This window comes from Suncus etruscus, chromosome 3 (assembly GCF_024139225.1).
Source record: "Suncus etruscus isolate mSunEtr1 chromosome 3, mSunEtr1.pri.cur, whole genome shotgun sequence".
Taxonomy (NCBI): domain Eukaryota; kingdom Metazoa; phylum Chordata; class Mammalia; order Eulipotyphla; family Soricidae; genus Suncus; species Suncus etruscus.
This window is the reverse complement of record NC_064850.1, coordinates 119,863,389-119,888,572: the sequence shown is the minus strand read 5'-3', so window position 1 is coordinate 119,888,572 and position 25,184 is coordinate 119,863,389. Positions and strand designations below refer to the sequence as shown.

The 25,184-nt window shown below is 41.8% G+C and overlaps 1 protein-coding gene and 1 non-coding gene across 2 annotated transcripts; both read left to right on the top strand.

The window, feature by feature from the left end:
- The first annotated feature begins 9,647 nt into the window (after nucleotides 1-9,647).
- On the top strand, nucleotides 9,648-22,473 carry ZNF330 (zinc finger protein 330). Its single transcript, XM_049770115.1, has 8 exons — nucleotides 9,648-9,771; nucleotides 11,567-11,665; nucleotides 15,373-15,452; nucleotides 16,480-16,606; nucleotides 17,052-17,156; nucleotides 19,057-19,103; nucleotides 20,209-20,326; nucleotides 21,517-22,473. Exons 1-8 carry the CDS (start codon nucleotides 9,660-9,662, stop codon nucleotides 21,795-21,797), a joined length of 969 nt encoding a protein of 322 aa, XP_049626072.1. The 5' UTR covers nucleotides 9,648-9,659; the 3' UTR covers nucleotides 21,798-22,473.
- On the top strand, nucleotides 14,048-14,166 carry LOC126005386 (5S ribosomal RNA). The gene has a single exon (XR_007494494.1). It is a non-coding gene; the product is annotated as a 5S ribosomal RNA (ribosomal RNA).
- Nucleotides 22,474-25,184: the final 2,711 nt, after the last annotated feature.

Below are 25,184 nucleotides of genomic sequence, written 5' to 3'. Positions count from 1 at the left end.
ATAGAGGGTTAGTCATGTATCTTACATGGGGCCAATTCTAGATTGATCCTGGGCAACTACATGGTCCCCCAAGCATTGAAAGGTGCACTCTGGAGGCACTGAGGTCCACTGGGGTGAACAGGGGATCCCAGCACTATAGAGTCCAAGAAGCCCCATCCTGTCCTTGCACTGAACCAACCAGTAACAAGTGCAGAAAATTACAGGAGGAGTCACAGATCCTCCTTGGAAGCCATTCCCACCTCTACAGAAATCCCAATCATCTCATTTTAGCTGAACTTCCAAGCTTAGAAGTCATGATCATTCCTAAGTGATGGAAGAGGGTAAGAGGACAAAGATACAAAGCAAGACCCCTACCCATTTTACTATCTCTGCCCCCAGCAAGCTAAGCTTTTAATGTTGTTTCCACTGAAGATGAAGAGAGGACACAGTGTCTACTTCATCCTTTATGAGTGGATGATTTCTCTTAAGATTCTCCCCATTCTCCTACCCTTTGTGATCTCAGAATACCTGTGTGATGTGCAGATCTAGTTACTAAGATCCAAATTCTTCTTTATCACTGGGACAGATAAATGAACTCAGCTTCATGCTAGGTACAGAGTTTGCTTCATGTGAAGTTCCCACATTCTCAATCTGCCCAATTTCCTGAATTTCCGATGCTTTACTATCAATTCAATCTTGCTCTGGGAAGACTTTTTGATTTTGGTTTTAACCAGAATTTTGTGTGCCCCATTCTCAGTGTTTATCCAGAGATACTTGACCAGAAACAGTAAGCTGGATTTTATTGATGAAGTGCACTGGACAGAAAAGCTGGATGCCATATTCTAAAGGGTTGGCAATGAGATCGTAGACTAAGAGGAGAAATGCCAATGAGGATGGATTCTTAGCTTTTTAGCTGAAGCAGTTTGATCAGCATTGGTGTTCACTGGCTAATCTTTTAAAGGGGAGGACTCATCTAAGGGGAAAGATGCTAAATTCAAATCTGAAAAGGTATCTATCATTTGTCAAGAATAATAATATTGAATCTAAACCCTCTAGTTCCAATCCTGAACACTGGGGAGATGGATCTGAAATCAGAAGGCAGTCTGCAAAATAAACACACACACTTAGACAAAAAAAAATTATTTATTAATAATTTTCATTGTGACCAAAGTAAATTACAAATCTTTCACAGTAATATTTTAGGTAGTGACATTAAATCCGGGGCATTTTCACCACCAGTGTTGTCCTCCCTCCACCCCTGTTCTCAGCATGCAGCCCATCCACCTCTTTTGCCACACCAACGGGCTGCTAGTATAAGTGGTCCCCTCTGTATCTAGCTTGTTGCAGATTGGGTATCGATTCTGTTGTTGTTGGTTTTGGATTTGGTGTTTAAGTCTGATCATTACTTATTTCTACTCAATATTTGTATGACTGTTTGGTCTTGGTACCATCCTTTTTTTCCTCCCTTAATTTATGAGGCAGAACAAGATGATTCAAGTTATGTGGTTCTGTTTGAAGAAAAAAAAAAACCCAGCAAAAAAAAAAAAAAAAAGCAAAAAACAAACAAACAAAAAACCAGGAGGAGTCCATCTAGAGCAGGGGTCTCAAACTCAATTTACCTGGGGGCAGCAGGAGGCAAAGTCGGGGTGATCCTAGCATGCAAAGTCAGTAGTAAGCCTTGAACATTGGGGGTGTGTGACCCAAACAACTAAAACAAAACAAAACAAAAAAAGATTCCTCTAGGGCAGGGCCACAAAATGTTGTACGGAGGACCATTTGTGGCACACGGGCTGAGAGTTTGAGACTCCTGATCTAGAGTGTTATAAATATCAATTTAAGAGAAGAATGGGAAAAAGGAAGAAAACATAACAAAAAGACAAAAAAAACAAAACAAAAAAAATCCAGAAAAACAAAACAAAAAGAAACTACAACATAAAAGGAAAAAATCCTGAAAAGTACCACTGCAATGTAGACACGAACCAAACAATAAAAAAAATTAAAAAAAATGTGCTTCTTCTTTTTCTTTTTGCATAGACACAGTAAATATTGGGGAGGTTAGAAAGGGAATTCCCTTGGCCTAAGAGATACAGGGTTTTTCCACCCTTGAAGCATACTGTCATGAGAATAACTCTAGGCTCTGTACATGGTCTTTTCCTCTCCCCTAGGTCTTTTAGTGGTGTCTGGAAACTTTTCGCTCAGTAATGGATGATAAAATCAGGCCTTTGTAACTAGAGATCTTGGCATTTGCAGAGGTCATAGGATGGAGCTAGGATAGAGTCTTTCAAAAAGGAAAGACTCTTGAAAATTTGCCAGGTTATCCTCACTCTAATAGACCATTACACCAAGTGGACAAAGTCCAGGGAGATCAGGAAAACGAAAGGGCCTTTCCCTTCCACCCAAACTTTTTTATATGAGGAAAAACTTCACACCTGGAAGGTGGGACCATCCGGTTCCACTACCAATCAGAGGCAGCATTCACAGAATTCCATCCAATGAGAAACAATGTGAATGTTGATATAGAAACAGACTGTTGAATTAACGCTCTTTGGATAGGCTTGGATGGTGGTGGATGGTGATGGAGGGATGAGAGGCCTTTCTCCTCTGACCACGTTTATGCACCTCCCGAAGCCATTGGGGCTGCAGCTTCAGAATAGCAGTGAGGAAATCATCTACAGACAGGTTCCAGGAGATACCAGCTTTATTCATGCCCTAGCCATCACATGTGTGGCCTATAAACCTTTTATGCATGCTATCTCAGCTTGCCCTGCGTCTTAGCTTCTTTCAACCATCTCTCCTCATCTTCCCATTCTCCACAATCACCTCATCAATCCCCTCCTAGACTTCCTTTTGTAACTCCTCAAAGACCCCGCCCAGAAATGGGCAGGTCTTTCTTGTAGGTAAGATTACACAGGAAGAATGGGGGATGGGGTTACAACAGACAAATCCTGTTATCCCACATCTCCCCTATTTTACATTATAGAAAAAGTGCATAAATAAGAGGTAACAATGCAATATACTAAGGGGCAAAAGTTACACACTAAACAATTCTGATGACCTAATTACTACAAGTAACATAACAACTCCAAGGGTACTTTCTGTTTTCTTCTTTGTGAAGTGGAGATCATGTCTACTTTACAATAGAATTTTGTAGGTATCAAAATAATGAAGAATGTCAAAATCTTAGTAAACCATAAAGGGCAATCCAGGAATCAAATGCTTAGACTAAAATTCTATTCTTCCTCTTATCCTCAACCTAATCATCAAAGAAAGTACTTAGTGTTTTTCTTCATGAGTTTATTAGAGCTTTCCAAATAATCATAAGAGCCAATGAATATTAGAATCTGACATCCAGATTTCAAAAGATAAGTCTTTTAATTTTAGCCATACTGGTAGATGATATGACATTACATACGTTTAATTATTTTGCTTAATTTTCACTATGACAATGAAAGATGAGTGAGAGAGAACGAGAGAGAGAGAATGCATACGTATGAGACAGAGAGAAAGAGAATAGTAGGCAAAGCACTTGCTTTGCACACAGCTGATACTAGGTTAGTTTCTAGCACTGCAGATATTCTACAGAGACTGGCCAGGGTCACTTCTGGGCAGCAGGAAGGGCTCCAGTGCATTGCTGATGTGGTCCCCAAATTAAAACATAACCTATTCTGACAACTAACATCAGCTAAAGCCCCACATTCCCATCTCCTTTCCTTTCTCTCTTTAAAAATGTTATTATTATTATTATTATTATTTTTAGCAAATGACCATTAATTACAAAGTTACAAAGATATTTGTGACTTGTATACTTGAGTTTCAGGTGTGCAGTCTTCTAACACAAACCCCTTCTCCAATTTCAGAATCCATGCCCAGATCTTCTTCCAGGTCTGACAAGTATTTTCTTGTGTTCATTCAGCTACTAATCATCCTTACCTTGGGTTACCACACAAACAACTGCTACTGTCCTCATTTCTCAGGTTTTAGTTTCAGAGTACTTTCAGAGGAGACAGCCCAAGGTGTTGATGGCAACAATGGGCCTAGCACATAGAAAGAATCTGGCATTTTTGGACTTGGTTCCTTGGCTGCACAGCTGTCAGTGAAGACCTCCTCAGGGAAAGACAAATAGAGATCATGGAGAGCTTTGAATAAAGTCATAGTGACCTAGCACCAACTGTTGTCAAGAGTGAAGTGGGAGGGGCCTAAAAGATGGTGATATACTTACTAGTGGGTTCTGGGTATTAGGGACTGGAAAGACCTCATAGAACAAACTTAATTTGTGTGTATGTGAGGGGGGACACCTTGAGGTGCTCAGGAGTCACTCCTAGTGTGCATTCGGGACCATATGAGATGCCAGCATCGAACCTGAGTCAGCCACAAGCAATGCAAGTACCGTCTCCACTGTGCTATTGATCCAGCCCCAAGAAACACTAATTTGACTGTTGCTAAATGCAACTGATTATTTCCAAAGAAGCTTAGAATGGATAAGGGCTATTAAAAATTGAGAACTCCAATTCAGAAGGTCTCTGAAACAAATGAAGAGGCTTTTATCTCCTGCAGTAGGAAAGCAGGAACAGGCCCAGTTCTTAATCATCAATATGTCCAAGCTCCAGAAGAGATGAACCAGCCCTGACTGGGTCAAGTATGCCCAGGTCAGTATGTTGAATGAAAAAGAAATAAATTTCTATGCCACTGCCTGAATGGTGACACCAAGTATCTCTAATTGTTCACCATCTGACTCTCAAGATGGTCTGTTCCTGTTACATATTTGGAGCCCCTCGGCCTTTTCACAGAAAAAAAAAAAAGCAAGAATTTACAGGCCTCTTCCTTATATTATCACTGGACTTCTGTCAGGTAATGCTCCTAAGTCCTTCCTGCCCACTGGACAATGCTTGCCTCATGCTAAAGTGGAACCTGGCAAAATTATTGTCATGGGAGGACACAATGTAAGAGAAAGAGAGAGAGAGAGACAGAGAGAGAGAGAGAGAGAGAGAGAGAGAGAGAGAGAGAGAGAGAGAGAGAGAGAGAGAGAGAGAGAGATGTAATTCTCAGAAGATTGAAGAGAAGGCCAATAGCAGGTAGTTCACCCCAGGAGCATGAGTGAGGACAGAAAACATCGCTGCTCAAACTATATGATCCAGTGTAACTAAGGAAGTGAGTTGGGGGACTTGGAGCCCTAGAGCAACTAGCCAACTAAGACCAGCAATGCCCTGCCTGGATCTTGCATCTGATAAGAAGCCGAAATCAGAGCATAGAGCTGATCCTTTGGAGGAAGGTTCTGAAAATTAGGTGTACTGGGTAATTACTTCCCCCATGTTTCATCACAGATTGTGATTTGTTAGCCTAACTGTGTTGTGAAAATAGGGATATCAAAACATTTCTTAGAGAAATAGCAGGTAAGAGAAATTCACCTGTCTTTGAGTGTGGTTTTTTTTTTTTTTTTTTTTGGTTTTTGGGTCATACCCGGCGGTGCTCAGGGGTTACTCCTGGCTGTCTGCTCAGAAATAGCTCCTGGCAGGCACGGGGGACCATATGGGACACCGGGATTCGAACAAACCACCTTTGGTCCTGGATTGGCTGCTTGCAAGGCAAACGCCGCTGTGCTATCTCTCCGGGCCCGAGTGTGTTTTTGATTGAAGATTTGCTAAATTTAAAACATCACCATGCCTTTGGAAAAATAGTTATTTTCAAGTACCTTTTATTTAACACTTATGGTACATAACACATTTTTGGATATTATTTCTTATGGAGACAGATTTTTGGGGGGAGTTTTAATTTTATAGGCTAAATATAGCTAGTATCATTCAAAATTAGAGTTTATTATGGTCCTTGAGTTATAAATGTTTTAGGGGGTCCCAAGACCAAGAAGTTTGCGGACTGCTGCAATAGGAGATACCATAAATTAAATGATCTATCTGTGTGATCTGTTGTAAGGTCTCTTTTCCAAGTTTCTTCACGCATAAAATCAGGAATTGGTGGCACATATCAGTTAATTCGATGACAGGAGCACAACAATCATGCAGACGAGCTATGACTGGCATTCTATTTTCTCTGTGAAACAGGTGATAATAACCATTAAAATTGCTGGAGAAGTGGTAGAAAATGGAGGAATGGGGAGAAAGGATTGACATAGACATGAAGGGAGCAGATATGATGGAGCTGATTAGGAAAATATAGGTTGACAGGGAAATTTTGAGAGCCTGTATAATGAATGTATTGATGTTAGGTTTAGAACGAAATTATGATTTTTTTTAGTCTTTTTTCGCCTTTAACAACATTAGGACACACATTACAGGCTAAAAGAAAAAAGAAAAGGAAAGCTGTTGAATGCAGTATAGGGAAAGATTCAAGAGTTTTGGTGAGGAATGACATTTCAAATGATTATTGAAATAATGACCTATATTTTTATAAATGGAGGTGAGGTTTCAGGGAAGGAGGGGGATAAGCAAAAATAGAAGAAGTCTTCAAGAGGAAAAAATATTAAGAAAAAGAGCAGTGAAGATAGAAGATTACATAATTGGTGGCCGGGATTCTGCACGCCAGCAGAGCAGTAGGTTATTCTGAAGAGACTATCTGGGTGTGATGGTTCCAGGAGGTGAAGACTTCAAGAACCCAAGAGTATAGATCTTCGAAGTAGATGCTAATGAGGCTCTGAATGATGGAGTTGGAGGCCAGGTTCCAAAATTTACCTCCCAATAATGCGTGGGTGCTTATAGCACCCAGGAAAGATGGAGACATGGCAACTTAGTAAAGAGATCTTCAGAATGAGCGATTGAGAGGGTCAAGGGGACTGACCGCACCTCCTAAACAAGAGACTGCAGTGGCTGGTATATGTGGAAAGGAAACTCCTTCCCAGGGAAAGTAGAAGTGGGGGAGGCCATCAGACTGCAGTTACGCACAGGCAGAGGCCCAGAACGTGGAATTCTGAGGGTGCAGAGCCCGTGCAGGACAAAGGAAGGCACTCTAGGGCATCAGAGGGCAAGACCCAGCCAATAAACAGGAAACTGAGGTACAAAAGATGTAGGTATCTCCAAGTTGCCAGTGAAGTCAAGAAGAATTATCTATCAAATCTATATTTTCATGTCCCTCTTGCTTGTAGACTACCCCCGCCCCCCGCCTTTTATATTTCTCTTTTTCTGAAACAATGAATGAACTTAAGCCAAGAGTCCCTCCGTGGTCCAGGACTCAATGAACCATCCTCCAAGTTCCTATGTAAATACAGCTCCTCGAAAGCCCCGCCTCCCAGAGCAGAACGAGCGGTAGTGGGCGTGTCTAGCTGCCGGCGCGCTGAGGTCACGACGCCGCGGCTGACGCAGGGCCACTTCCGGCCCGGCTCGTGGTTTCCGGAAGCGGCCGTGTCCGCCGTGCTGGGCTCCAGCCGCGTCCTCCGGCGGGCGTGGGCCTCGAGCTGCGTTTGCTGCCGTCCCGCCAGCCCAGCCTCCCCGCGCGGGTGAGCGGGACGGGGGCCGGTGGGCGGGGCCGGTGGGCGCAGTTCCGCCGCGCTGCGCCCGCTTCGGGTCACGGGGTCACTTTCGAAGTCGCCTAAAAGGACCCAAACGGAGGCAGGAAAAAAAATAGATCAGAAACCCGAGGGGCCCCTGCCAGGAGAAATACCTGGTGTGCGTGTGCGTGTGTGCGTGCGTGCGCGCGCGTGTGTGTGTGTGTTCTGCTCTTGGGGTGAAAAATTTTTGAAATTTCTGCTCTTGGGGTGTGTGTGTGTCTTGGGTGTGTGTGTTCTGCTCTTGGTGAAAGATTTCTGAAATCTCTGCTCTTGTGTGTGTGTGTGTGTTCTGCTCTTGGGGTGAAACATTTTTGAAATTTCTGCTCTTGGGGTGTGTGTGTATGTCTTGGGTGTGTGTGTTCTGCTCTTGGGGTGAAAAATTTCTGAAATTTCTGCTCTTTGTGTGTGTGTGTGTGTGTGTTTTGTTCTTGGGGTGTGTGTGTATGTAAAGTAGGGCCTCTGCCAGGGAGAAATACCTGTTCTTGGGCGCGTGCGTGCATGTGTGTGTGTGTGTGTGTGTGTGTGTGTGTGTGTGTGTATGTGTGTGTGTGTAATATGCCTGTTCTTGCAAGTTGTGTGTGTGCGCGTGCAAGGGCACCCTTCCTACTTAGAATGGGCCTGGAGGTTTCAGCTTCTGGGTAGGGGCCTAGAGACTTGCAACTTTTCTTTGTTGAGTCCCATTTGGGAAGGTCAAGTGTCAGAAAGACTCAGAAACTTCAAACTCCCTTTCCAGGCTGGTTCAGCGAGTACCCACTGCTGGCAGGGTGTGGATGGGCACTTGCAGCTAGAGCTGGGTGGGAGATCCAGGGCCCCTGGCGTCTGTAGATGGGATGATGGGATAGAAAGCCAAAGACAAATGCTGGCTAGAAGTCGTGGTTTGTGCGTGTCTAAAGAAGGTGATTCATTCTGCAAAGTGATGCAAGTCCACCTGAGTCTGTTCTGTTTGTTTGTTTGTTTGTTTATTTGTGGGACGGGGCACACGCAGCGATACCTGCTTGCTTCTGACTCTGCACTCAGAGATCACTCTTGGCAGGGCTCTGAGGACTATGTGGGATGTCAGAGCTCAAACCTGGTTTGACTCCGTGCAAGATAAGCTCTTTACTGCTCCATTAATGCTTTGCCCCTCCTCCCGGAATCGTTATTCTGATGTATATCGTAGCTGTGTTCCCTTAAATAAGTTTAATGCTGACCTCTCTTAGAGAAAAGGTAACTTTCAGAGTCAGAGCAACTATTATTCAGTATGTTTTTAGTGAAAATCGTTGGGCTTGGTATCATATGATTTGCCTGCCAGGTGTTTAAATAACATAGGGAAACAGGTCATTATACTGTACTGCAGATCTTGGCATTGTCAAAGTGTCTGTCAAAAACATGTTATAACTGGGCAATTCAAATGCTTCTTAATTCTTTCTTGCGAATATATATATATATGTATATATATATATACATATATATATACATATACATATATATATACATATATATATGTTTATATATAATTAAAACAAACCTTTGGTTTTTTTTTGGGGGGGGGCACACCCGATGGTGCTCAGGGGTTACTCCTGGCTGTCTGCTCAGAAATAGCTCCTGGCAGGCACGGGGGACCATATGGGATACCGGGATTTGAACCAACCACCTTTGGTCCTGGATCGGCTGCTTGCAAGGCAAACACCGCTGTGCTATCTCTCCGGGCCCCAAACATTTGGTTTTTAAAGAATCCTTAACATCACAGAAACTTGCTTCTCAGTAACAAAAGGAGACTTTTAGCTTTCAGGGTAAAACATTTTTTTTCCTCCTTTAGGATTTTATAGATAACTTTGCAGTGCTCAGGGATCACTCCGTATAGGGCTCAAGGGACCAAATAGGGTGCTGGGGATTGAGCCCAGACCTGCCCATGCTAGCAAGCATCCTACACACTGTACTATCTCCTCAACCCTGCAGGATAAAGCTGCTTAATGTTTGCATTTAGTAAACTGGTTGGTAGTGCCAATGAGTGCCTTATTTTAGTCTGGAATAATGTTTACTTAAATTTCATAAAAGATGAAATGTGCTTGCCTGTCAAAATGTCTGGTCTGACTTTAATAGCATAAGAACATTTCATTCTCTATTGCTTAGTTTATTTAAAAGAATAGCTACAAGCAGGCAGTTACCTATTTCTCTGTTCTTTTCTGCAGAAAGAGGGGAGACAATGCCTAAAAAAAAGACAGGTGCCAGGAAGAAGGCGGAGAACCGGCGAGAGCGTGAGAAGCAATTGAGAGCCTCAAGAAGCACCATAGATTTAGCCAAACACCCGTGCAATGCTTCCATGGTAAATCTCTTCTATCGCTTGATAGTGAGATAGTTGTACAATAAACATCTGAAATAGACTTGACTAGAAGGTCTGTGAGTCAGTATTGCCACATACATTTTTCTGAATTTGGAATCTGTCGGAAACATAGCCATTCTTTTCACTAACCCTCAGCAGCAGGGTTGCTGATATTTGGTGCATTTTCCATAGTTCGTAAGCCATGGCCACTGTTGATTATTGATAGTTATTGAACAGAAATACACACCAGGAACTCGGCAGCATTTTCTGACTTGTCTTAACTGTCTGTGCCTACCTTCACTTGATTTTGTTACTTGGAGCCTTTATTTTCCTCCTCATCTTTTTCTCTTAGTAATTTTTCATTCACTTTTTCAGAGCTCTTTTTTGGGAGAAGGGAGCACACCTAATAGTGCTCAGGCTTACTCATGGTTCTGTGTTCAGGAACCACTTCTGGTGATGCTGAGGAGACCACATGTGGTGCTGGGGATTGAACCCTGGTTAGCCACACAAAAGCAAGTTCTTTAATCCTCGGTCTCTGTGCCCTGACCATCCTTTCATTGTCTGTGTTGCTCTGGGTCTTTCCACATTCATGTTTTTATTCTTTTTCTTTTTGGGGGGCCCTTATTTCTCTTTCCACTGGGCCCTTGAGTTAGCTGTGAGAGCTATCTTAAGTCTTATCATGATGCTATTCCTCCAACTTTAATTGTTCATCTTCTTGGTGTTTTGGCTCTTTTCCACAGGGAGAGAGAAAGATGAATGACAGTCTTCTCGCAATCTTAAAGATTTTGTATGTTACTTTCAATCTGTTAGTAAGTGACATAAAACCAGCTCACTTAAAGCCACATGAAAAGTGGAATTTTTTGAGTGAACAGGCTAATTTGTATAGTTGAGTAGGATGAGAAATAGAATCCAGGGACAGTTGGGCCTAGAACAGCCTTTTAGTTCCACGTTTTGCCTTTGTTTCTTTTCTCATTCCGTTTACCAGATGGTTTCATCTATTTGGGTGTTGGGCCCAGACCAGGTAGTGTGGAGTCAGGAGGTGGCGTTTTTTCTCTGTTCTCTGCTTGGAGGGTGATTCAGAGGGTGCCCGTAGCATTGCTTGGTATGGAACTTAGGCACCCAGCATGCAAAGTCTGCTCAAGCCCAGGAACTGCTGTCTCTGTGGCCCTTGACGCCAGGTGTTTAAAAGCCTCAGGTCTCTTACCCATGTCACACATTGTCATTGTGGACCTCAGGAAAAGAACTAGATGAACTATTGGGTTTGGTTGGGCGCCCATCTCAGCCTCAAGTTTATGTGGGGTGGGTGTAAGAGCAAGGTTACAGGGCACTAAAGTGGCTTTGGGGGCTTCTTTTTGTATGTCAGGGTCATTTTTAAAGAAAGGGGTCTGGGCCAGACAGTGCAACAAATGACCTGCACATGTCCTTACAGGGAGTGAACACAGGGAGTGAGCCTGGTCTCTGGTTTGTGCCAGAGTTTATGCTTGAAGGTGCTATTAGGGGTTGGGCAGCTGAGGTTCTGTTCAGAGGTTTAAGTCACTGATAGGCTATTCGGGAGGAGTGACTTTCCGGTAAATCTTCAGTTGACAAAGACCTGGGAAAATGGTTCTGGGAGCAGCAGGTAAGATTTTCTTAGAATCCAAATTTTTGACCCTAAAAAAATAATTGTTTTCTTTTCACCTCTACAGGAATGCGACAAGTGTCAGAGGTAAATATTTTAAAGTTTTATTTATTCCCCTTTTTTATCTTTGTATCTAGTAATATTGACCTCCTGACCTTATTATACCCACAACTGACTATTTTACATTTCTGTTTTTCCAGGCGGCAGAAGAACAGAGCATTTTGCTATTTTTGTAATTCTGTACAGAAGTTACCAATTTGTGCACAGTGCGGTGAGTATGTGATAACTCTGGACAAATGCCTCTTTTCACATATTGCTTCGGAAGTTAGTCATTTATGGGTCTAGAATGATTGCTTCTAATGATGTCATGCTTTGGGATGTTAGGTGACATTACTAGCAATGTCACCTAACTTTCCAAGCAATTTTCTATTCATACCTTTGCCTTTTGTTTGTTTGTTTGTTTTTGGGTCACACCCGGCAGCGCTCAGGGGTTACTCCTGGCTCTAAGTTCAGAAATCGCCCCTGCCAGGCACAGCAAGTGCAAGGCAAACGCCTTACCTCCATGCTGTCTCTTCGGCCCCCATACCTTTGCCTTTTTGAAGTGTGCTGAAGATGATTAAGATCCAAGTTAGATGTAAGTTATCAACTAGTTTTAAACAATCAAAGATTGTTTGTTGTTGACTAGCCTGGCTGCTTTTGAATTTTTAATTTTACACCAAAGTTTTTGATTTCCATTGGCTTCCTTCATTGAATTTTCATTCCTGTTGAGGTTGTGAGCACCAGGCTGATGGCATCCTTGATTTCCAGGTGCCATTTTGGTTATGTTTATTTCTGGACTGGCTTAGTGATAAGATTCTTGACTTCCCTTATCTGTCTTCTCAAGTGGTTGGAATAGAGTTACTGCCATGTGCCCCACTCCTGAGCATAAGTATAATGGCGTAAAACAGGTAGCAGCTCATCAGAATAGCAAGATTTGGTGCTTCATAAGTCCTCCACAGAACACGTGAAGTCAGCGGGATTTATCGAATCATTGCCTGTAGGGAAGTCCTGGTTTTACTCCTTGTCCTAGCCTGGGAGATCTGTCCCAGTGAAGAATCGTGTCACGGACTATTAGTCCTGACACTAAGGAATCTTCTGGGGTTCCTTGAAAGGTGGGTGCACTGAGTGGCTGTGGGAGACAGAGGCCATAGACTCAAGTTGGGGTCAAGCTCTGTTCCATTCGTTCAAAGCAAAAGGTGGAATATTTATACTCAGTTTCTTGACAAGTCATACTTTTCAGACAAAACTAATTTACCAAAAGAGGCATAGGGGCAAATCGTTAAAGAATATTTCTGACAGAGTACTTTCGCTTTTGAAGCCGCTTTTTGCTAATCGGAGATCCCTAGCCAGCACAGTCAGTTTCCCAGTGACTAATATTGTTTTGGTCTAATTCTAGTTTATGTATTCTGAACTGGGGCTTGAAATGTCAACCGTTGATATGACTGAACGTAGGCTAACAACAAAAGCTAGGTTTGAGAGTAATTCTGTAAGACTCAATAGTGGAGAATAGAGACTACTTGAATCTATGCAAACGTTCCTCATAAGGTGTGTTTATAAATCTGAGTAAGCTTTAAAATGTTAGCTGAAGTTATGTCTCAGTTAATATTTATGCTACATCCCTTTTTTTTCTGAATGTCTCATGGACAGGCAACCAAGGTTTTTTTAGGGCCCTAATGCCTGTGAATACAGGTTATTTTTTTCAAGCATACTTTCTTATAGGTGTCATTTTTCATGTTGCTCTCTTTGCAGAGTACAGGCTGCTTTGAAAAAGTTCCTGTAATTGCAGACAGCCTCAGGTAGTTAAGGCCTTTCTAAACTTGGTGCCTTCCTAGGTCTCAGGATCTTTTAACACAGGGGATGTAGCAGAAACCCCTTAACCTTCAAATCCCTTCTCTCTTCAGTGTTCATTTGAACATGCATCCTTTTGACTGTGGATATTATGTCAGATGGAGCAGAGGAGATATATTCATTTGAAGGTGTTTATGTATCATAGCTTGCAGAAAGTGAGGATTGTTTGGGCTGTGCCCCTAAATAATTTTGGTGTAGTTCTGTCTTTCAAAGGAGAGGGAGCTCTTTGAGGTCCCCAGCAGAAGCAGGAGAGCATGTGACAGACCATTGCTGCCAGTGGGACGAGTTTGCCTTTGCTCATCTGTCCTGCCTGTTATACTTGAAATGGTCAGGTAGCTACTGTGTCTCATGTTCAATTACTCTTTTCCCACTTTCTGTTGGCTCAGGTAGCTCAGAGTGTGGGAAATTGAGTGTCTTCAGATTCTTGATGTTTGGCCTCATGGTGTTTGAGATGGTTGATGTGTGTGTCACCATTAATTCTTACCTAGTTGGTGATAAGAGAATTTTCTGACAGCACTTTGGCTTGGAAATTGGCTGCTAGATCACAATTTATGTGCTGTATTAGGATTTTTTAGTTGAAATATTTTACTCCTGCTTTTGTGCTGGGGCACTGTTTCTGTGTTCTTTTGGGAGGGTGTTTACCTGAGGCCTATGTTGTAATTTTTTTTACATATGTTTAGATTTTTTCAAAGCAGACCAGATTAGTTGTGTCATCATTTACTTGGTTTGTTTTGGTATGAGTTCTATGGAAAGAAAGCAATAACTTGTCTACGGCCATACCACCCTGAACGCGCCCGATCTCGTCTGATCTCGGAAGCTAAGCAGGGTCGGGCCTGGTTAGTACTTGGATGGGAGACCGCCTGGGAATACCGGGTGCTGTAGGCTTCTTCTTTAATACAGATAAAAGAATAAAAAAAAAAAAATAAAGCAATAACTTTAAAATAGACTGTCTTTATAACAAACTGACATAAAACATGAAATTCATTTCCCAGTATTGCTTTGTAAACTGTTTTAATTCCTCTGAAAGCACATAAGTTTTTAAACATCTATAATATTTTTAGATTATGGAGCATAATCTGCAATTTCTGTTTTAGTATAGCAGAATTAGTGTATAACATTTTTGTGCAAAGCATCTTTGCAGGGTTATTTGTTTGTTTTGTTTTGGTTTGGTTTTTGGTTTTTGGATCACATCCGGCAATGCTCAAGGGTTACTCCTAGCTCCGTGCTCAAAAATCGCTCCTGGCAGGCATGGGGGACCATATGGAATGCCAAGATCCAAACCGTTGTCGGTCCTGGGTCAGCCGCTTGCAAGGCAAACTATCACCGTTCTATCTCTCTGGTCCCTTTTGCAGGGTTGTTAATACATTTCTAACTCAAAATATTTAGATCTGCTAATCATATTTAGTTATGTGCATATCCTTTATTTAGTTATGGAAGCAATAAAAATTGCTTATTCTTGTCCTTTGACTTTAAGGTTATTTCCATAGGAATTAGGCTTGATGAAAAGAGACTAACAAGTATTTGCACAGACTCTTGAACAGTGTAGATTTAGAGGTGCAGGTCATGTTTAATTTTTGATTTCCACAAAACTTTACAAATAATAGCCTTTTGACAATTCACACATTTTGTGTTCATATAAATACTACACTATAACTTTTATAATATTCTATACCATATTATTATAGTAAATCAAGTTAAGAAAAAGAAAATGGGGCCTGGAGAGATAGCACAGCGGCGTTTGCCTTGCAAGCAGCCAATCCAGGACCAAAGGTGGTTGGTTCGAATCCCGGTGTCCCATATGGTGCCCTGTGCCTGCCAGGAGCTATTTCTGAGCAGACAGCCAGGAGTAACCCCTGAGCACCGCCGGGTGTGGCCCCAAAACAAAAAAAAAAAACAAAAAACAAAAAAAGAAAAAGAAAAAGAAAATGGTATTAAAATCACGGAAAGAGAAAAATTATAGTATTATACCTGTGAGTCTGTGATTTTTCTATCCTCAGCTTGTAAGAAAAGGCCCATGCAGTTGAAGTCTGTCATTTGAGAATCAGTCCTACTACTCTACAGGACTAATGTTGCAAACCGTTTTTTTCCCAGGAAAGACAAAGTGCATGATGAAGTCTTCAGACTGTGTCATAAAGCACGCTGGTGTCTACAGTACTGGCCTTGCCATGGTGGTAAGCTGCTTTCTGTTGTCATACAAATCACTTCCGGTGCTAAGAAAAGGCCACTCTGACCATTGATGATTTTCCTCTCACTCTCAGTGCCTTATCCCTGATCCAGTCTGGAGTTGTCTGGATTCTCTGTGGCATATTTGTCTAATTTTCTTCTATGTTCATTTGATTTTGACTGCTTGCTTCTCACTGAGGAAGAGGCAAAGAATGGACACTTCTGACTGTTGGGTACAAATGAAATTCTATTTGCTTGGGGTACTGTCTTCATATATCTTCATACTTTTTATAAAGTATCATTTACTTTGTAGAATATATGTAAGTGATTTATATATCACTTAAAGTTTAAGAGTCTTGCTAACCAAGGCTCAGGTTCTAGCCTTGGATGCTAGGCCACTGACCTGGTGCTGAGTATTGGGATGAGGGGTGAGGGAAACGAGTACATTGCAGGGAGGAGCGTAGGTGGAAGGGTCTGGGGCACAGAGCACACAGTAGTGCTGAGGGAACAAACAGTATGTAGGTGGTGAAATAGTGGAGAGTGTTGAAGGATGGAAGGAGGGCCTGAGTGCTTAGGTGGTAGGATTGTGATATCACTATACAGCAATACCAGGATCATGATCCTGCTGTAATTTATTACCTAAACTGTTTCTTTTTAAAAGTCAATTTAGTTATTGAAATTGCCACAGACAACAATATTGATAATGTGGACTCATTTCAAGGAGGATTTAGTCTGCTTACAGTGTTTTCTTTTCCTGGTTTACATGAGTGATTAACGTTGGATAAGTCTCTTAATTTCTCCCTCACTGCTTTTCCTTTGTACCTAAGCTTTATATAAGTAGCTGTGTATGTGGGGGTGGGGGGTGGGGTTAAGTTCTTTGATTTTTGTTTGTTCAGAGAACTCTAATTTTGACTTGAAGAACATTTTTTTTTCCTGTATGATGTTACTAAGGGCTCATGAATTACTTTATATCCTGGATGGTGGCAGCCAATCTAGTGACAGACATGGATGGATGTTCCCCTTTTTCTTCTGCAGGGCGCGATATGTGATTTTTGCGAAGCCTGGGTTTGTCATGGCCGGAAGTGCCTGAGCACACATGCTTGTGCCTGTCCCCTGACTGACGCCGAGTGTGTGGAGTGTGAGCGCCGTGTCTGGGACCACGGTGAGTGCCAGGGGAGGGAGGGCAGCTTGGCTCTGATGGGGCCTGGCTCTTTGACACCACAGATACACCTTTTCCTTTTCCCTTTGTGCTTCTGGTGGACTGTCAGCATGGATGGATGGCCCTGTTGGGATTATTGGTTTTGTTGGAAAAGGGTTCGGTGCACTGGTGATCATTAATGCCAAAGTTGTTTGTACCTGAGCCTTGGAGAGTGTAGAGGGCCAGGAGCAAATATTGAACACTGACTTATATAAGGGGCTGCAGATGAATGAGTAGCATTTTCTGATAGCTATTTCAGCAGTTTCCACTGTGGCCTTTCTAGAACAGAAATTGCTTTGCCTTTTTGAGGTGCAATCTAGAAGGACTCACTATCTTTTCCAAAGAATTGTTTAGCTAGGTCTTTTTAAAATTTAAGTTGATCACATCTACATCTTTTTTAATTCTGTAGGAGGCAGAATATTCAGTTGTTCTTTTTGCCATAACTTTCTCTGTGAAGATGACCAATTTGAGCATCAAGCCAGCTGCCAAGTTTTAGAAGCAGAAACGTTTAAATGTAAGTTATTGAATGTTCTTTCTCCCCAGATTCTTGATAGCGTGAATGTTAAGCTTCAAGAGCACAGAAGCTAGAGTTTCATGAAGCCTCATCGGGACCCAAGTAACCACCTCTTTTTTCTTTCTGGAGGCAGATCTAGAATACACCTCCCCCACTTCCTCTCCCAGCAAAGGTACCAGTGGCATTTGGTCTGGGCACAGGCTTCCTTTTGTGAGCCTGACCAACCACAGCAGGCTGAAACTTTCCTTTTGAGTACAGAGGGTCATTTCCTCTCCTGGTTGATGCCATCTCCCAGACACTCATGTCGTATGTCTACCGCCAATATCATCATGCTCGTTTCCTGCAAGCAGGTCACAGGAACTCAGGCAGGTTTGTCCTGAGGAACCCTGTGGAATTTTTTTTGTAAAATGCAGGAACATAGGACTCATCGTTGGGTAAATGTGTTGAGCCATTGGGGTTTTGCCTGCACACTTGGGTCTCATGTCTGTCTTCCCCTGTTAGCACCGTGGTAGAATCTTCCATATAGACTGCATTTGATTTCTTTTTTCATTTGATTCTCAGAAGCCCGTTTGAAATAAAACATTATTTATTTGTGTTATACTTCTCAAATCTTTCAAAAACCCAAATTTTTTATTTATTAATGGGAAATGTTATTATCTATAAAGACTAAATTAAAATGAGGATCTGCATAAAGTATTAGGCTAGTTCCTAGACTGTATTTATTTTGGGCTTGGGACCACATCTGTTGTCATTCAGAGCTTTACAAAGCTTTTTGTAGTCAGGCTTCTCAAGGCTTTTGTGGTCAAGCCTTTTAAGGCTTATTTTGTAGTCAGGGTTTACTTCTGGTGGACTCGAGACCGTAAGAGGTGCCAGGGATCAAACCCAAGTCAACTGAATGCAAGACAAATGACCTACCTGCTGTACTATTGCTGTAATATTTAATACTATTAAAAGCTCTAAATAAATAGTATATGGCATCTTAGGAAAGATTGGAATTCTGCAAGTAATCATTTGCTTGGTTTTGGTTCTAACTTAATACACATTGCTAATTTCTTTTCTCACATATAAGTTTAAAGTTGGTAAGTCACCAGTCTAAGATACATGCACAATAAGTTTTATAGTCTGGAGCAGCTTTTTCCCTTAGTCTCTGCTATTTTTTTCGCTCATATCCCAGCACATATTTTTTTCCCCTTCTCTTTGAGGTACTGTGATTTACAGTACTGTTCAAGTGGGGTTTTATGCATATGAAGTCTGTACTTCCCAATTTAACACCCTCCACAAGTTGTCTGCTTCCCCTCATCTTTGTCTAAATGCTGACAACACCCAACCCATGGAACACTCAGTTCATAAAGCAGATTTCAGGTCTAGCACATGTTTTAAAGTATAATTGTACTCATCTTCATGTTTTTTTCTGACTATAGCTGAAGGCCAAAATTAATCTGAATTTTCCCACTTGAACTGTATTTTCTCTTCATGGTCATCATTTTCTATCAAAACAGTCTATTTTCTGTCAGTTGTGCCAAAAAAATGGCAGCTGTCTGCTCCAGCTGAGAAGAATATCATTGCTTACTCTTAAAAAAACAGCCATTATATTATGAAGTCAAGGTTGACTCCATCTGATAACACAGAAATGATGTTTTACTATTTCAGATTTCTAAATGTATAATTGTGAGGTTTGCCATCACAACTTATGGGGAAATGGGGGAAAGCAGGATAGTAATTGATGTCTTGTAGTGAGTGAATGAGTGAGTGAAGGGGAGGAGAGAAAAAAAAGAGAAAAGAGGAAGAAGAGAGGAGAGAGAGTGTGGGGGGTAGGACTAGGATTAGAGAGGAGATGATGAGTTGGAATGTTTCTTTGCTCTGAGTCTGAATTTGGACATTTTTACACTTCCTCCTGCAGGTGTCTCCTGCAATCGGCTCGGCCAGCACTCTTGTCTCCGTTGTAAGGTATATCCTGTCCTCGGGTTCTTTATTTTCAGTCTTATTGGTAATCCCCAGTCTCTGCTACCACTTCTTGGACTGTATGTCACAATATTAATCTATGAGGAACCTTCAAAGCTTTTAGTTGATGTCTTTGGAGATTGGTGTGCTGTGGAGGAGGCAGCTTCGTGTTTCTGCAGACAGACCAGTGGGGTGTCTTGGGGTGGCCACTCGCTCAAGCTTGTCTCCTGAGTCTTTCTTTGACCAACTTGTCTATTTTTGTTCCCAGGTTTTGAACTCGGGGCATATGCCCTTCTGCTGAGCTGTATCCCTCAGTGTTTTTATGCCTCATTTATGGGGAATATTATGGCTAAAATGATGGCGGGGTGTATTGTAATTGATGTCCAAATGCACTTGTTTTTAGGAGAGTTTGGGGAAAGTGAAGATTTTCTTAATGTCTTCAGTATTTTGGTTTGTTAAAAATATGCTGGTGATTAACGATCTCTGACATTTTTCTGGTTCTAATGCTCTGAACACATTTCAGGTTCTTGCACTCCTTTTTCTCTCCCTTATTTTTCTGTCAATTTGGCTCTATTTTTTCCTAAAAGACTGAGGTGTGCTCAGTGCTATGTCATCTGCCTCTGTCTCTCTCCCATCTTTGCTTACTCCACGCTGCCCCTGTTCTGTTCTTCAGATCTCACATAGTACTCCCCAGCTCCCCCAAAACCTTTCCTGAACCTCACATTTGCTCTCATGCTTAGCTCTCATGCTTCTCTGCATTCTGTTCTCACGACCTTCTGTCTTATGATCGCCTTTTCACTTACCCCTGTTTTCATTCGGGTGAGCCATGAAGATGGTTCAGCATGATACCATCTACAATGCTGTGAGTACTCAGTTTATGAAGGAATAGTGTTCCTACTCATCAAGTTTTCTGCTGAGAATTTTACATTCAGTTTACAAGGATCTGGGCAAAGAGCACTCCTTTAAAACATTGAGATCTTTTGTTGAGTGACCAGAAAACTTTATTTTTGCTGTAACAGTGCCTTATCTTTAAATTCTTCTGTTCAGCGATGTCTTTGGAGTTTTTTTATTGTGCACTAAATCCCTTGCTGTGTTTTACTTCTCCACACAGGCATGCTTCTGCGATGACCATACAAGGAGTAAGGTGTTTAAGCAAGAAAAAGGCAAACAGCCTCCATGCCCCAAGTGTGGACATGAAACACAGGAAACGAAAGATCTGAGCATGTCCAGTAAGGCTCTTGTCTAATACCTGTCAGGGCTGTCTGCTGCTTCCATTTTTGTGTTTGTCTCTTGATTCTCTGTGGAAAGATCACTGTATTCTTTTACATACATAGAATTTTTGAGTCTTGGAAAATAGATAAGCAAGATGTCTCAATTTTAACATGAGAAACATGCCATCATTGCTTACTGCAGTGTAGACCATGAAGGCATTGCAAAGGCAATGCTACCGGTAACAAAACTTGCAGTTTGATGAAAAGAATTTGATTCTTTACAAATCAGGTTAGAACCTAACTCTGAATTCATCATAATACATTCATAATTATCTGACAGTCTAGTTGTATGGTGAGGTGAGGTTTTGCTAATTTTTGCTCTCTGTGTTGCCAGTGATAGCAAGAAGAAATAAGACCAGTGCTGTGGCTTAGGCCTTTGTCTTGCAGCCCTGGTTGAATCCCAAGCACCGTACAAGGGCCCTTGAGCACTGCCAGTAGTGACCCCTTAGCACAATGGGTATTCCACTCCACCTTCTGCTCACTATTTCCCTCCACACTTCCCCCAGAAAGTAAGAGAGTAATGAGAGACTGTCTTCCAAAACATCTGACTTCTAAAATAACTGTCGTAAGAAAAATATTAGGGCTGGAGCAGTAGCACAGCAGATAGGGCGTTTGTACGTGGCCAACCTGGTACTGACCCCAGTTTGATCCCGAGCATCCCAGATTGTCACCGAGCCTGCCAGGAGCGATTTCTGAATGCAGAGACAGGAGTAACCCTTGAGAGCCACCGGGTGTAGCCCTAAAACAAAATTGTATTGACATGAATTAAAGTACTAGATGATTTATGTAGTTTGAAAATCATCTTTTAGTTCATTAGATGAAATAGTTTTCACGCTTTATTTAACTTACATTTGGAGAGTAGTTCTCTTTATTTTCCAATCTTTTTCTACATATGACATTGTAATCTCTACAATTTGCTACACTGGGTGTGGGTTTATACACTTGGAGTCAGATGAAATCTTGACTGCTGTTTCCAATGGTGTATTAAGTGAGGAAATTAGGAATGTGCCTGCCTTTTTCTCCTGAGAGTAAAAAAGCAGCCAATCTACAGTTGATACATTTGTTCTAGATATTTTCCGTATTGTTGAGGCAAATGAGGATGGAACTTGAGCTAATCCAGTGCCTTGCTCTTTCTCTGTCCTCTGTAGCACGCTCCCTGAAGTTTGGCAGGCAGACTGGAGGCGAGGAGGGAGACGGAGCTTCTGGGTATGATGCCTACTGGAAGAACCTTGCCTCTGATAAGTATGGGGACACCAGCTACCATGAGGAAGAAGAGGAGGAAGATGATGATGAGGCAGAGGAGGATGAAGAGGAAGAAGATGAAGGGGCAAAGGATTCTGATGCCGAATCATCCGATTTGTTCACTAATTTGAATTTAGGAAGGACCTATGCCAGTGGCTATGCGCACTATGAGGAGCAAGAGAATTAGGAGAGCTGTATGCGTGTATGTGCGTGTGTGTCTGTGTGTCTGTGTGTGTATTGGTGACACGTGGGTGTCACTTGCCTTGTGGCAGACTAGTTGCTTTTATGAGGCATGGAGTAGGACATTTTTATAGAATCTGATAATCAGGCACAAGAAAATGAGTTTTAAATATAAGATGTTTAATTGAGCCAAGCAATTGGAGCATCATGAATTGGATTTTTACTGACATTAGTAATTTAGTAAGTTTTGCCAGTTAGATGGATACACAGGATAAAGGAATAGGATGATAATATATTTGAAATGAAATTGCTATTATTAAATAATCAGCTTTGAATTCATTCTGTCTGATTTCTAAGAATGTAATGGGTAAAATGAATGTATTTTTTTCTGGTGCATCCAGAGGATAACAGTCAGATGCTGAGTTCTAAATTTTCATTCTTTGTGTTACCTCAAGGGGACCAGGATATTTATGTTTAGTGGTTAACTCATCTTTTCTCTTTTCACTGTGTGTGTGTGTGTCATTACTAGCACCACTTAGGAATGAGGACAATATACATAGAGGTCACTGCTTAGCCATTTTCCACTGACAGAGAATCAGAAATAGTATTACTACAGAGATGCTTTACCAGTAAATCTCATTTATTTGTTATTTTGGAATAAATCTAGTATTTCAGTTAAAATACTTCTTATATTTTACTCATTTTTAGCCTTTACAACTAATTTGTAAAGCATTGCAATTTACTCTGTTTCATGTTTTGCCTAATAGGCAAGAGAGATTATTCAGGTTGATAATTTGAGGGGGCCATGGTGGGTGAGAATGGGTGACTGCTGGCACTGGTGTCATTGGTACAGTGAATGGGTTAGTGTGGTGGGCAGGACCATGCTGTCGAACTGGCTGGGATTTAAGAAATATGGAGGAAAGGGTCTCAAGAGTGTAAGCGTGCATTATAGCTATTGTTAGACCATCCTTACTTTAGAAAAGTAAGTAGCACATGACAATAACAGGCTGAAAAAAAGCCAGAGGGCCTCTGGATGACCCTTTATCTCTTGGAGCAGGAGAGTTGAACAAATAACCCAGAACTCGGTTGTCTGAATATAGAAACTTCAAAGACAGTTGCCAATCAAGTAAGATCTATTATACCAAAATTAGTTAACTTTTGAAAAATCCAGGTCACTGAAGACTACTGGAGACACCTCTAGATTAAAATGAAATATAAAATATAAAGTTTATGTATTGCATGAGGCCGCAGAAATAATTTACAAATAGTCAGTTGAAATTTCATCAGAGTAGGCTTACTTTTATTCCAGAGTGGGGAGGGGGTGGCCCTGTAATCCTGGTGTGATTAACATCTCTGAAGAAGTTAGGGAAACAGGAAGTTGGGGGTAAAGTTAAAAAACTTGTTTTCCTGTTCTCTGCCAGCTGTTGGGGGGGGCACTTCATATCAGAACTTAAAGCAAAGTTTAAATTGTATACAAAACAATCAGCCTTTTCCACATTTTACACATATCACAATTTTTTTTTTCCTAGACTTGTCTGAGAATAAACAGAACTTCTCTGCAGATACACTTATAGTTTGAAAAATGTTAGCATTATTACACCAAACACTATTAATAAGTCTAGAACATCGGAGTTTCCATAAACTTTCCTAAACAAAATCACAGGAACATTTCTGCAGATAATACACTTTGGAAATAAGTTGCTACATAAGATACACAATGAAACCTCATAGTAATTGGGTAACATTCACTAGGATATCTTAGAACATTTAAAACTAACAACATTATGCATTTTCCCAGTGTTGTGCAAAGTAATAGTAAGCCGCTAAAGTTAGATACAAAACTTTCTGTTTGCATTGGGGCTTAGAACTAGACAGTAAGATCCATACAGATAAAACATATTTTAACTACAAGATAATGACAAATGCAAATAGGGTCAAGAGATTAACCTGAAACACAGTTAAGATGCAGGAGGTTCTGGAAAGCAGTTTCTCCTCCAGGGGGCTTCAGCTGGGCTTGGACCTCTCTCCACCTTCTGTTTTAGGCTGCCGAGGTCTTCTGGGATGGAAAGGCCTCTGTTCCAGGGCTAGAATCTGGGTTGGGGTGATGCGCTCGTCTGCTTGCTACTGGTCCCCTTCCAACGAAGCTTTTTTCTTTTGGCTTCTTCCCAATCAGTGTCCTCTATAAGGTTAGGGGGCTGAGGTCCTCACACAAAGCACCTGTGATAGAAGAAAGGTCAGGGGCCTTGACTTCTGAGAGGCAGCTCAAAGTCTTCAGTTCTCCTTCACTGTTTGCTTCTGTCCCTCCTGAAGGGATCTCTGCCATGTTCAGAACATGCCACCATTAAGGCCTACACAGTCAGCCAGACTCAAGAATACCATGACTAGCCACCAGAAGGTCAAGGCACTCACCATCACTAAGGTCTTCTTGAGTCTTGTGTCCCTGTTCGGGTGCTAGTTGTAGATTAAAATAAAATACAAAGTCCATGTTGGGTGAGGCTGCCCCAGGCATGTTTCTAACCCCTCAGGAGGATGGGTTTGAAGACACATTAACAGCAGAGAAATAATTCACAAGCAGTCAAAGTTTCATCAGTCAGTTTTGTTTTGCTGTAATGGATGGGCTGTGTGGCCAGAAGACTCTTTGGGTAGTCAGGTTCCGGGACAAAATCTATCCACTACTACTTAAAGCTGCAGTGAAAATGCCATGAGAGCCCCTAAAAAGTTTAGTGGTAACCTTGGTCACTGTGGACAACAGAATCAAGCTTAACAAAGTTTTACTTGCTGATGACAATGGGTGATACAACCTTGAAATCAGAGTAGCCAGAGGGCAGTGCCCAGTTACCAAAATTCTGTCACATGATTCCCAAGATGGAAAGTGGCTAGCTAATAAGAGTACAGTAGTTCTATTATTCAGATAAATGCAACACAATTTGGAGGTCCCTAGGAAGTTAATCTTTGCTTGGTTTTAGAACGAGCCTCAATTGCAGACATGACAGGTTCTAGGAAGAAGCCCTGGAATATTTGTGTGTAAGCTAGTGACTTGGCTAAAAGTGCCTAGAGGTCTGGGTGACCACTGTGAAATGTTGCCCTGTGAGCAAAGGAAGTGAAGCCTGACTGCAGGGATCGCCTGGCTCTGTGAGTCTGCCAGACAGATGATCCAGACCCGCCTTCGGGAATGGGTGGGCCTTTGCTGCTGAGTGCCTCCCTTGGGAGAGCTGATTGGCTGAAATCCTGAGTGGTCTTGTCATAGGGCAGGGGATCATCTTTAGAGCAGAGAAGGTGATCCATTGGCATCAATGGCCTTCTGGAAATTTCCGTCACATTTTGATGCAGTGTGTTTTGGAGCTGCCATGTAGGAGGTCTGGATTTAGCAGCAACTTTCATGTCAGAGTCAAAG